Source organism: Aythya marila, assembly GCF_965140915.1.
Source record: "Aythya marila genome assembly, chromosome: 3".
NCBI lineage: Eukaryota > Metazoa > Chordata > Aves > Anseriformes > Anatidae > Aythya > Aythya marila.
The window spans coordinates 3,722,261-3,735,978 of record NC_139044.1 but is presented as its reverse complement, the minus strand read 5'-3'; the positions used below and the strand labels follow the sequence as shown (position 1 = coordinate 3,735,978).

At 37.3% G+C, this 13,718-nt stretch overlaps 1 protein-coding gene across 3 annotated transcripts in view; it reads left to right on the top strand.

Annotated features, from left to right (window-relative positions):
* The window catches only part of PLCB1 (phospholipase C beta 1), a 373,718-nt gene that overhangs the window by 285,914 nt on the left and 74,086 nt on the right, over positions 1-13,718 (top strand). For all 3 annotated transcript variants that reach the window (XM_082757582.1, XM_082757583.1, XM_082757584.1), the window contains exons 19-24: positions 216-370; positions 2,086-2,250; positions 4,122-4,221; positions 6,615-6,719; positions 7,519-7,628; positions 12,733-12,865. In XM_082757582.1, the coding sequence (XP_082613708.1) occupies positions 216-370; positions 2,086-2,250; positions 4,122-4,221; positions 6,615-6,719; positions 7,519-7,628; positions 12,733-12,865 (768 nt within the window). The remainder of the gene's footprint in view (positions 1-215; positions 371-2,085; positions 2,251-4,121; positions 4,222-6,614; positions 6,720-7,518; positions 7,629-12,732; positions 12,866-13,718) is intronic.

Here is a 13,718-nt window from a genome sequence, read left to right as displayed (position 1 = left end):
TTTCTTTGTGGAAAGAGTCCAAGAGGATAGCTGCAATCACATCTGAAACTTTTGTTGCAATCACATCTGAAACTTTTGTTGACAAGCAGCACTGTGCCATAAAAAGCTGTTTACGTTATAGTTTGAAATTACAATAAATAATATTATTTTATTGCTTTTTCTAAATTGTTAGAAAAATCTAGGAATTAATTTTTATTGATACTTCTAATACCTAGATTTGTCTATGCAAATAAACATGGGAATGTATGAGTACAATGGCAAAAGCGGATACAGGTTAAAGCCAGAATTCATGAGAAGACCAGACAAACACTTTGATCCATTTACTGAAGGTATAGTGGATGGAATAGTAGCTAACACCTTGTCTGTCAAGGTACGTATACATACTGGTAAAAATATTCATATGACAATGTCAGTGCATAGGTGTATTTCTGTTGTGCAGAGGACTAGCAAATGACCACAGTAATTCAAGACAATAAAATACATTTCATTTCATAGAGTAATATTTAATTTTTAAATTGCAGAGGATCTTCTGCCTCATATTTCATTTTGTAGGTTAAATAAATGTACTTTTATTATATATATTATTTTTCATGCAAGTGATTGGGTAGTTAATGAATGTAAGAATAGCATGGCTGTGTTCTTAGTAACAAAGGGCTGATTTTAAAACCCAGTTACGAAGTGGTCAGTTGCACTGGAATAGGTAGAACAGCACACTGTTTAGTATAAATTTTCTAGTTCTAGTTCACTATAAATTCTCCAGCAAATCTGTGGAACCATAAATGTCAGCTGCAAGTCATTGCCAGCTTGCTTTTCTTTGTTCCTTTTTTAAGGACCTCTAACAAAGTTCAAGGACTGCCAGGAGTCTGCAAATTGAAAACTACTTATATGAATGTTTAGAGGGATAGATTGCATTGGCTATGACACAGGTTTATACTCAGTATATCTCTAAGTTATAAAAGCATAAACTTTCTGAAATCCCATTCTGCCTTTAATGGACTTGTCCATTAGAACAGTGTCTGTATTATAGAATCCACCTGCAAAATATCCTTCTGTTTTCATTGAGGGAAAACAAGTATTTCCTCTCAGGCTGCAGACACAAGCATAGCAGATCAGTGCTCAGAGTGCTACGAATGAAGTAATAATCTGAAAACATGGGGGGGAAGACAACTGCGTGGGAATGACCTTTCATGGTGACGTGTAATCATGGAAGTTCCTCTTGTGGGTTAAAAGGCACATACTTCTGCAATTTTATGAAATGAAGGTGGAAGTCATTCACCAGTTATTAGGAGATACACAGCATTTTTAACAGGAATGAGCAACCTGGAATCACAAGTCAACTGTCAGAAGGCAGCCACTTCTGCCTGCTCAGTGAAGACTCTGCTAGGTATAATGGCAATGCCCATACATGATCCGGCTGAGAACAGAATTAGACTTGGTTCAGGAAAACCTGAATTTGTTAAGGTGCAGTGGCACTGCTGTATTTATCTGTGCATCTTCAATTTTCTGAATGAATTGCAGGTCTTTTACATTTTAAAGCTGGGAGTTGTGTTTCCTGTTAAGAACTAGAAAAGAAAACTAGAAAATAAACTATGAAAAGCCTTTATTAGAATACCAGCTTTTTAACTTTTTTTTTTTTTTCCTGCCAGTAAAAGTCATATGTAGTTGCTCTTTTTTTTCCAGCATTATCTTTTGAACCTGTTGTTGAAACTGGATAGAAACTAGAGATCTCAGAGATAGCATGTTGTGGAAATAGGCAATCAGATTGAGGAATGAGATCCAAATGAGTATTCCTGCTGAGCTAAGGGCAGCAGCATGATGTCAGCCACATTATTGCTCATAGGGGAATTCAGGGTCACAGGGCCACAGGAAATCAGACCTCTGAGTTGTTTTTCTGTGCCTGCAATATTAAACGGTAGGGTTTTGGTTTTTTTTTTTTTGATGTTTTGTGGTTTTCTTAGTTGTTGTTTCTTCTTTGAAAATTCATTCTATCTGATCGTTAATGAGAATTATCCACCTGCTACTCAGCTACTCATTCCCTAATCCACTAAAGCTGTCTCTAGTGATCCCTCTTTTGTTTGGTTTTAGATTATTTCAGGTCAGTTTCTTTCTGATAAAAAAGTGGGTACCTATGTTGAAGTTGACATGTTTGGCCTGCCCGTGGATACAAGAAGAAAAGCTTTAAAGACCAAGACCTCTCAAGGCAATGCAGTTAATCCTGTCTGGGAAGAGGAAACCATAGTATTTAAGAAGGTTGGTGTAACACTTGTTTCTTGAACCTTCACAGTGTTTGATTCATCATTGTTCAATAGGGTAATTCTGTGTTTTACTGAAAATTTGCATTTGTAAGAAAAGATAAACGGATGCTGAATAGTTACTACTTCAACTATTTGTCATTAACTATTTCTGGTATAATTTTGCTACTGTAGCCATGCCCAGCCACTACTGAAACAAAGTAGTTTCAAGTCATGTTGGTTGTATAACTAGAATGCGGCTAGAAAGAGCAAATATTACAATAGACACATCTGCGTAGTATGGTGCAGTGCCATGCTATAAATGAGCAAGTGCAGAACTCAGAAGCAGTTTAGCTGAATTGTCTTGGCTGAACAGCCCTGCTGGAAAGCAGATCCTGTTAACCTCTGAGCATGATGATGTGAGTACAGCTGTAACAAGCTGGCTCTCCAAACTAGCTCATTCAAAGCAATTTTATCTCTGCTTAATTCTACAGTGTGCAATATAAATATAAGGTAGGTTATGAATCTGTATAAATCCCAATCTACCTGAAATGAGGCATAGGAGTAGAAAATACTGAGCATCTTGTAGGATTATCTAGAATATATAGAATATTTTATTCTGCTTCACGGTATCCTTGCAGCCAGTTCTCTATATCTCTGGTACTATCTGGATTATGTTTATTGGACTGTGAGGTTAATTGGTTCCTAAATCCAGGTATTTGAAAAAAATATATTTTTAATATCTCTAGGCAAATGCACAGTTCACTGAGATGTTTATACAGTTGGTGCTTGCAGCCATGCTTTCTAGGGAGTACAGCCCTTTTCCCTGAATATTTTGCTTTCTGAATAACTTTCCTTTGGCAGCCTGCCAAAGCTTAAGTTTGGAAACATCAGTAGGATTTTTCTTCTGTAATGAACTTCTAATTAGTGTACTTCATTTCTCTATTTAGTTACAATCGTGCCTGCCTTCCTCTATGCTCAGAGAAGCATAGATTACTATTTTTAGTAATGTTGAAAATAAATTATAGAGACTTTTTTTTTGATTGTTGCTTTTGTTTTTCTTTCATTGTCTATGTAAATTTGAGGGTGACATGTTGTGGAAAAAATACTTGTCTGCACCCAGGTTCAAAATATGTATATTTATATGCATATTTGCATACAAGAAAATTAGATAAATTATACTACCTTTTTTTTTTTTTTTGAAATAATATTAAAAATTCAAATCTTAGTAGGGTAGTTTATTAGCCATTTTCAATTTCTTGTTTTCTTTTTTCACCGTTTGGTCTTCTTTCTTACATAGTGCCAAGAAAGCATCCAATGCTAGTAAACATCCCACCCGATTAAACCTCTGTAGCCTGGCCAGTGAGTGGGCTGCAGCACTGGAAAAAATTTACTGGAGTTGACGTGGTTCATGTAATTCAGACATTCACACTCCGGAAAACATGTTGAGTTGCTTATTAAGTTTTCAACACTAATAAGCATTACCAGTGGCTTTTCTCAGAAATAAGTATCCCATTGGCACAGACACAAAGGAAAAAAACAAAACAAACAAACAAAAAAAAAGTCAGGCTGAGTAATAAGCAGTAAACAGAACGGCATTCAAGTGCTATAAGAGTTGAGCTAAGTCCCTTGTGCCATACTGAAATTGCTGGGTTGAACACACTATACTCATTTTCCACCTCAGATTTCTTAAAAGAAAAATGTTTGTATGAGAGTTATTTTGATGCATAGGTACATACCCCCGATCTCTTGTATGGTAAGACCTTTCTGTGGATATGTAGGTGTTACTGTCTGGTAGGTTGAACTTTGTCTGCTATATGTCTGCTGTGTCTGAAAGGAGCTGTTTCATTCAGAGCAGAAAGTTAATAATGTAGAAATATTTCCTTCTAGGTTGTTTTACCTTCCCTCGCATGTTTGAGGCTAGCAGTGTATGAGGAAGGAGGGAAATTTATTGGCCACCGGATATTACCCGTCTCAGCAATTCGACCAGGTAAACATTTTTCTCCATTGAGACAGACAACGTGTAGTGAAAATAAACAGCAAATTCAAATCACGACCACTGTAAATCAGCAGTAAGCCTGCAAATTTATAGCAACTGGGGATTTGAATGATATATCTTAACTTTGAAAAGGAAAATACCATATCTCACCAGAAATGTAAATTTCTAACGAACCAGGAAAACCACTAGCATTAAGTGTCAAAGAGACATGGCTGGCACTTGCTGGTCTTCAGTAGATCAACTGCATATTCACACAGTTCTGCTAAAACATGCAGTTGTACACTTCTTGTACAGAGAGCAAAGAGGATAGCAGCAACCAATTTTGATGTCATCTTTTTGAGAATGGATATGGTTGGGAATTAGAGCAAAACATGCACCTCTAGCCTAATTTTTACATACATACATCAAGTGACCTGTTTGCAAGCTGTTGTAGATCTACAAAACCTTTAAATCAGCCCGAGATGACTTGAATATTGATTGCTGATTTTTTAGAAAACATATTATTATTGCGTATTAGTCCACTTAACTCGAAATCATCTTGTATGACAAGAGGAACCTAAATTAGGGGCCATAAACATGCTCCTAGCTTCACTCACAGTTTAAGAGCACAAAACTCGCATCCCTGTATCTAGCATTTGTTCTTGTTATTTCTGGAGACCTGAGCTAAGGTGCTGTCTAAATCAGTCCCTTCACTTACTGTCTCACCAGTCCCTTAGCTGGTGTGGGTCATGTGGCTTCACTGTGAGCACAGACAAGCTAGATGAAGGTGACTGCTGGGCATCCATTGCTCCAGGATTTCCTCAGCAGTTTTTGTTTCTCCTTCCCTTCTCCCTCTCTCCTCTCTCCAGTCTGATAGCCCCACATCTCCTGGCTATTCTGTTGTGTCAGCTCTGCCTACCTCCACACCTTTTTGTGAGCGAGCTCAGATAATCAACCCAGCAGAAAATTCTACATTTTTATGCCAGGTATATTTTCTGCTGAGTTAGTGGATAAAATCGCTTCATGGAGGATCTGCTGAGCTCCAGAGGAAGACAGCTTATGGGAGAGAAGAAAGGCAGTTATGAAGGATTTCCCTCATCTGGTGGAAGTGAGCTCTTACCACAGCTGATCCCCTTCTGTGGCACTTACCCTTCATGTGGCACAGAGTCCCTTCAGCAGAGCACTAAATCATGTATGTGTTTTTAGGTTTGTGCTTTTCTGCATAGAGGCCACTGTGTTAAATCATATGAGCACTTTTGAGAGCTTTTATCTGCAGGCCTTTTCTTCAGTCCTTTTGACTCCAGTAAGCATTAGTTTACAGCATGTGATGGAGAACAGCATGTTGATTTTAGTTTGTGTACGTGCTGAAAATTTGCTGGAGGAGCTAGAAGGAACTGAGAAAACTTTGTAATACATAATTTAAGTCTTTTCTGAGACATTACTGAAAACTATATTGTACTGTCACAAAATCCATAGAATTTTCACTATTCCCAAAGCAACAATTTAGCTGTTACTTTCAGAGGAAGTTTCTCATATCAGCCAACTGAGGATCCCCCCAGATAAGCACATCCTGCTGGTGACTTGTGTCCAGCCACTACCAGTACATGCGGCTCTGTAATCATCCCTTAGGACACCAACTTCAGCCATGGTGTGGGAGGCACTGATCTGTGAGGCAGAGGATGCAGCTTTGCAACACTCCAAAGCTGTGACAGTTTGATGGGACTGAAAGTCCATTTCTTCCATTCCTACCTGTGCACTCCCACCACTGTTTTTAAATTGGCATTAATACATGTCTGACCTTATGGTGAGGCATTTGGGGGAGCTAAATTGAGGGGAAGACTCCTTGCAGTTTCTGAAAGTTGCTTTTTATGGAATTTAGGTTGTTGAACTGCCTATCCACAAAGTCAGGCATGTGTCAGTGCACAAGACAAGGAGCAGGAGTGGGTGGTCAGTGGCTAGCAGAAGGGGCTTGGGGCTGCCCCATCTGTGATACCTTACCTTAACTTGGCTAATCTGTGCTGTAACACCATACCCTTATTCTTACAGGACAACCAGCTATGTTTTTAGAAAACAAAAATAGGAGCTATGAAACAAACAAACCAACCCAGCCAAAAGTAATAAAATAGAATGCATCCAAAATTATTTTAATGACAGTATTTAGTTGTTATTCAGAGATGTGAAAATAACATGCAAATACTACTTTAAACTGCAGCATCACGTGCCTTTCTAATGGCCCTTTGTATTCTTCTCTTTAAAATCCTTCAAGTAAATCTTTCCCTACCAGAAGTCCCTAGTGCTGCTGGCTCAGTTGGAGCCAAAGTATAAATAACAAATGATAACACAATTACAATGGATGTACCTGTGGAGGAGTTTATGCTCTGAACTGGTTCTTTTTTATTTTACAGGCTATCACTACATCTGTTTGAGGAATGAGAGGAACCAACCTTTGACGTTGCCAGCTCTCTTTGTGTACATAGAGGTCAAAGACTACGTACCTGATACTTACGCAGGTAATTCTGTGAAAATTTTCTGCTAAAGAATGTAAAGGTTAATTGAAATTCAAAATTAATGGATGGTAGACAACTTGCCATTTGGGGATAACAGTCCTGTGAAGAAACCTGTGCACCTGATTGGATCATTATGTCTCATTACTCATACAAGATGGCTTGATTTATAGCTGTCTTCCTGGGGTTTAGGATTAGGGCTAACTCTTCTCTTTTAAGCAGATTCTGTATAACTCTATAGGAGGGAAAAAGTCAGGCATTTGCCACTAAAACACAGATGACACTTTGCTTATGTGATATGGTTGTTCCCTAAGGAGAGGAGCAGAGGAGAGTGTTGTGCTTAATATAGAGTACTGTATTTTGGAATCAGCTTTAAACCAGGATAGGTTTAAAAGACTATGGTATGCATCTTCAGTTTATTATATATATATATATATTCCATATAGTTGTTTTTTATTTTTTAAACAACATAATTTTTACTAATGCTCCTCTTTGTACCTCATATGAAGTAGGATCCAAGCTGGCTGACGCTGGAAGCTTTGAACGTCCATCATAAACCACCATATTCACAAAAATGCACATTGACATGACCCAAGCAGAAAATCAGAGTTCACATTAGAGTACTAGTGCATGATGATACCATCATCATACCATCATCATACTCTCTGTCACTAATGTTTCTAGGACCTAGGTGTATCAGTCAGCAGCAGATCTGTAGGAAAAATACAGAAAAATACAGCTTCTTAAAGCCTGAGGAGTGCATAACATAAGGGGTTTGGAACTGATGTATTTGTGTTATTTCTAGATGTGATTGAGGCCTTATCCAATCCAATCAGATATGTAAACTTGATGGAGCAGAGAGCTAAGCAATTGGCAGCACTGACTCTAGAAGATGAAGAAGAGGTAAAGAAAGAGGTAAGGGAGGTTTCATAATCTCTGCAAAGTATGTTACAATATTTAAAAGCACCTGCTTCTCTTAATAAGACAAATATTGAAAGTCCCTGGGGATTGCATGTGTTGATCACTTAAGCACCTACAAACGTCTCTCAATGAGACTAGGATGTGTTACAACAGAGTAGCTTTGTGCTGCAGACAGTATGTTGTGCATGGTGCAAATTACTGTTCGGGGGGTAAAGAAACACTGAATGCTAAATGGAAAAACATGTTAGGTTTTTGCTGATATGTAGGCTTCTTGTGTAGTAAATTAAACCATCTTAAGTCATTGCCTGTTGTTTCCCAGTGTGATGACGAAGTTACCCTTAGAAAATGACAACTCTGTATCAACAGCTTTTCCTGAAAGTATTAGATTTTTATTTTTTTTTTAGAATTTCAAGCTCTGTTTTATAGCACTTTGTTTCTTGAGAGCTTATTCTGTTCAGAACCATTGAAATCTCACAAATTCTGATGTCTCTATACGCTCTCTAAACATACCCTAAAGAGACCCAGTATAATCATACAGTAATTTAGATTGGAAAGGGTCTTTGGAGGTCACCTGATCCAGCCCTGCATAGATCTTAGAAAGAGACATGAAGAGGGAGGAGAGCATAATGCAGCTAAGTATTCAGACCTATTCTAGTTTAACTTAAAGCTATGAGAACCATAGTTTCAGTTGTTAGGTATCTGGATATATACAGTTACCTAAGGACTGACCTTTAAACCCTAATTTTCTGCAGAATCGGAGAAGTTGTACATACAAATGCACAGATGTAATTTTGAGCATACTTAAGAGTACTGACAGTTTAGCTTTTGTTTCCAATAAACATTATGTTCATCCAAATGTTCTGTGTCTCTGTTCCAGGTATTGTCACTGGAACATCTTCTAGCATTGTTTGAAAATATCTACGTTGTATTTGAAAGATTGCTTGTGTCAGATGTAAGGCACATCATGTGAATCAAAAGGCACTCTCTACAGGTCTCTAGCAAAGATGCAGAAATACTTTATAATCCTAAACTGCCCTGATGTATAGTGACTGTCTTCTTCAATTCTCAGATGTGCAAAGCCTCATTGAACTAGATTTTGTAACCAAGAATACATTCCCAAAGCAGACCAAATGAGTGAAAGTCATTACAATTCAGTGGCCAACAATTTACTCTTTGTGCAGTGTCACAAGTTTGGCTGAATGAGGACAATGTGAAATGCTCAGTAGTATCTTAGACAGTTATCTAGGACGCTCTACACATGAGATTCTATTTTAATAGCAAAGTCTTTTTTTAACATAATCCTTTAAATACCTTAGAGGTCATTTTTACTTTTGAAAAAGTACAGATTCCTCTGGTTTGTACAGGCTTATATGCAGAAAACTCTGTCACAGAATATCTTCTAAAGCAAATGAGAAGATTGAAAGTTGAATTGTAGCACTTAGGTAGTGTTACCATGTGTCAAGGAGCTGGAAAGCTCATAGGATAAAGGAGCTTGTTTTGGAGTAGCAGAGAAATATTTTTTTAAAAGAAAACTAATGATTGCAGTGGTGCATTTACTAAAAATATATAACCATTCAATTACACAAAGTAGCAAGGGACAGGTACAAAAGTGCCACTTTAAGTTGCAATCCAAGTACGGCATTGTTACTTTCTATTTATAAACTCTCATTCTAGGTAAGGTATTTGGCAATCGGGCTGTGCTTGGAAATCTTGAGTTGCTTGATCATTTTATCTGATATTTTCTTCATCAGTTGGCAGGGCTGAATGATTTGTTCACTTACACTGACCCACAAGAATCACAGTAGTTAATAATTACATTAACTGGCAACATAGCTAAATGATTCCGAGTATGTTTGCCAGATATGTACACAGAAGTACACCAGGATTCAATTTTCCTATACGCAGTTTCAAATCTACACACTATTAACGCTAATGTGTCCAAAGCTGTGCTACCTCCAAGCACAGATTCTAACTCCACACACCCTTTTCCCTCTTCTCACACACATTTATTTATCTGAGCTGAGTTCTAGCAGCTATCAGAGGAAAAACTGAGTTTTTTGTGTTTGTTTTTTTTTTTTTTTTGCTGCCTAGAAGTTTAAGCTGCATCTCAAAAATTGCTCAGACCTCTTACACAAAGAAGTAGTCAAATCAGATATCTAAGAGTGAATTGTTTAAGTGAATAAATTAGCCTTTCTTTAAGCCTCAAATTATACTGCCTGTTAATAACAAATAAGAAGAATGCTGAAGAACTGATAAAATTTACAGTGTCTATTCTATATTAGTTTTGCAGTGTTCCCATTATGAGTGTAACGTGAATTCCTACCTTGAGCTTTCTGGTCAGTTCATAACTTCCAAGTCCTGCTTTCCAGCCAGGTCTTAGAAGAGCTCTTATTGCAGACAGGACTTTGCAGAATGGAAGCATTGCAATACATGAAATGTATGTTTTGCATTTTTAGCTATACTTATTATGCACAGTGTATTTCTATGAGCATACAGGTAGTGAAGGTTGCCTTCTCTTCCCCTGCCCTTTATGGACAAACCTTTATAGACAAAGTGAATGAGCTATGCAGAAATTTGCAGCTGGTAGTTTCTGGTGATGAATTAATCCCAGTTTAAGACAGATTGATGTAACTGGCTCATATATTTTCATCCCCACAGTTATGGGTGCAGAAGTGTTTAGGGATCTAGGAGAAGCTACCCAGAGTAAAATGCTTTTCAGCTGTCCCTGCTGCTGTAATGTCCCTGGGGCTGCATGCAATTTATTCTGGAGGCCTCGTGGGCTTGTTAATGACAGGAGAAGCAGCAGAGCATTGGATCTGCTGTCTCTGCCCATAAAGCAGTGTTGAAATAGAAACTATTGTTTTGTGTGCCTGGGTGTAAATCAAATGCGTGTAATCAGTCCAGTTGGCTCCTTTAATTAAAGAAAAAAAAAAATTTGATGGAGAAAATAAATAAAAAAATCTCTAGGAGAGCAGCTGCACTTAGCATATGTGATACCACTATTTAAAATGAAGACGCAGCCATTATTTTGTAAATTATGATGGTCAGATCAAGTTACAATAATGGAAATTATGTTGATCTGACAGTTCTGTAGAGGGACTTGCTTATACTTCGCCAAGGATAGAAACAAACCAACTTCAAAACTGTCCACCTAGTCTAGCAGTGCAGCACAGATACACTCAATACCAGAGGAGGATCTCTCAATCCCAATCCATTGCAGGCTCTTTTCTCTGCAGAAGTAAAAAAAAATACCATATAGATATGTATCTGTATGAGCATGGCTCTTTCTACATAGTAAAAATACTGTCTTGCAAAAGACATGGCAACATGTGGAATATAAACCATTTTCTGTGAATATTAAAACTATAAATTCTAAGGCTGGATTGCATCATCTTTAAAAAGAGCCTAAAATATTCTCCACTAAGGGAAAATCATGTTTGCTTTAGCATTCTGTGTGATGAATTATGAGAAAAGAAAGTGCTTTTTAATGAGATTAGATTGCTTGATGCAGTGAAAATAACTCTTTATTCACTTCCTGATCCTGTCTCGCATTTCTGCTTTAGTTTCTGGAAACAGATGTTTTGTGTCCAGAACCGACAGGCTATATTAATAGCTTCTCAACAATCCGTGATGCAGCATTTCATACCACATACAAACTAGTCACAAAGAAGATAATACCCATTTTCCAAGCAATGACTTTTGGCGCAGTAACTTGTTAGAAAATAGGGATTCTATTAAGTGTTGATGATCTGTATAGTATTTTTATTTTATATCTAACTAATGAATAGCATCCTGTGAGGAATATATTTTAAGGGGAATCAAGGGGGATACCCATGTCTCTAAGCGTTGGTCACAGCTACAGCTTTTGCCAGGCACATTGTTCTACTGTCATAAACATTGGCTAGGTCATGTTCTTCATTGTTTTATTGCAGTAATTCCCACTTGAGATAAATAAAGTTTTTGGCATTGGTTTTCAATTGCATCATGTTTCTGACTAGGGTATCTCCCTCCTATAATTTTGGTAGAAATAGGCTGTTGAGACGGAAATCCTTTTGCAATTTAGACTACGTTGTCAAGACCAAGATGAAGGAAATCAGCAGCAGGAGCAGCACAAAATAGATCAAAATGTATTTTGCTTCTATTGATGCAGTGCAGGCTGATATTTTGCTAGTGTAGAGTAATCAAGGGAAAAAAAAAAAAAAAACAACTGTGGTATCCTTCCTCTGCATGTAATGTGATTACCATCAAAGAGTGAAATGGGAGCAGCTGAAGGAACAAATCCAAGACTACCCTGAGACACCATGGCAACTGGCCCCTTGCAGGGACAGCAAGAAGGGGGGCTTGGCCATTTCAAAATAAAAATTGCTTTCAATGACCTTCTGTTTACTAAGCACTGGGTGCTTGCTTGTCATTTACAAATTGTTGGCCACAAGGAAAATTACAAGATGTTCAATGCATAGTAAGCCTGAGCTTTTGGGAAACTGGAAAGAAAGAAAAGATTGTAGAAAATGCTTAAATATTTGGATACCACAGAAGTATTTATGCAGCAGGATGGAGGTACTGTTTACATATTATCCTTGGAGTGTAATTACAAGAATGTAAGATCTTGGGAATCAGAAGTATGTCTCTGTGCTGTAAGAACAGTGAATAATGATAGTACTGTGTTTGTAAGAAATTTAAAAGTAATTTTGTATTCACATTTTGCTCACAGCAGGGATCTGAGTAGCGTTTTCTTGCCACCTTCTACATTACATCTAGAAAGGTTTTATGGCAGACAACAATACTTTTCAAGAAAATACAGATTTCACATCTGGTGCAACTAATACATACTGTACTGAAAAATGTCCCTGATGAGTTATATCAACTTAAAATGAAAATACTTCTGCAGAATAATACATGCTCTATTTCTTCCTGAAATTTGCCCTGCAAAAATGAACTACCTGGATTACTGGGTCTCTTAAAGATACCTTTTTTTCCCTATTAGAATGATTTATGTGTAACATCTACATAATATTATTGAAAAATAGGGTAAATCACATCTGGAAATTTTCAATTCTGTTAATTGGAGAGAGTAATGTAAATCATTTCATATTTTCAGGTGGACCATGGAGATGCACCATCTGAAGCTAACAATGAACCTAGGCCAACACCAGCAGAAAATGGAGTAAATTGCATTGCCTCTCTTACACCGAAACCAGCAACTCAGGTTGTCCATAGCCAACCAACACCAGGTAAAAACAAAAAACAAACATAACAATAACCACACAAACAACACAAGCAAAACAATAAAAGAAGACACCGTCTTTTCAAAAGAAATGTAGATCATTTTTCACGTGCTTTGCATTTCGAGAACAAAGGGTCTTTGGTGTTTTCTTGTTTGTTTGTTTACTTGTTTTTTATATAATGGGTGGACATTTTCCCACCCTGCTGTTAGGGGCCACTCTTCAGTCATACAAGTACCTTGTATTTAAGAGTTGGTTTTGTGGTGGAATTGAAGTTCATTGCAAGCAAGAAAGTTTGCTAGTGCTTTTTTGTGATTGCAAGTGAAGGAATTTCTTTAAATTGTTTTTACAAATATGCTATATTTATGCAAGTAGTTACATCTTATTCCATGCACAAAATACAGGTTTTCATACTTACGTATTCCACATTGATGTATCTCCTATAATAAATGCTTGTTAAATCACATTGTATATAATTTAATGAATGTAGTCTTCATAGGCATGATCCATCTGACTTCCAAGGAGCTGGACTCATCTTGTGTACAGATATTTTGCACTGTCATCATAATATAGGTCAGTTGTACTAACCATCAGCCTATTACCACCACTTAAATGACTCATGTGAGTCATATCAGTGAATTCAATGGCACCCAACTCATAAGTAAAACAAGGATGCTCAGGAGGGTTTTTAGATTACCTTTTTGTGTTAGTTCACAGGATTGGTGTTGTTTTGTGTTGCTTCTCTTCTATTCAAGATGTGTTTTCTCAAATGATTAATAAATGCTTGTTTCAGCATGTATCCTGCGTCACATGCCATGTTTAAATATGCAGTCTAGTGGCACAGGAATGGTGGTTGTTTTAA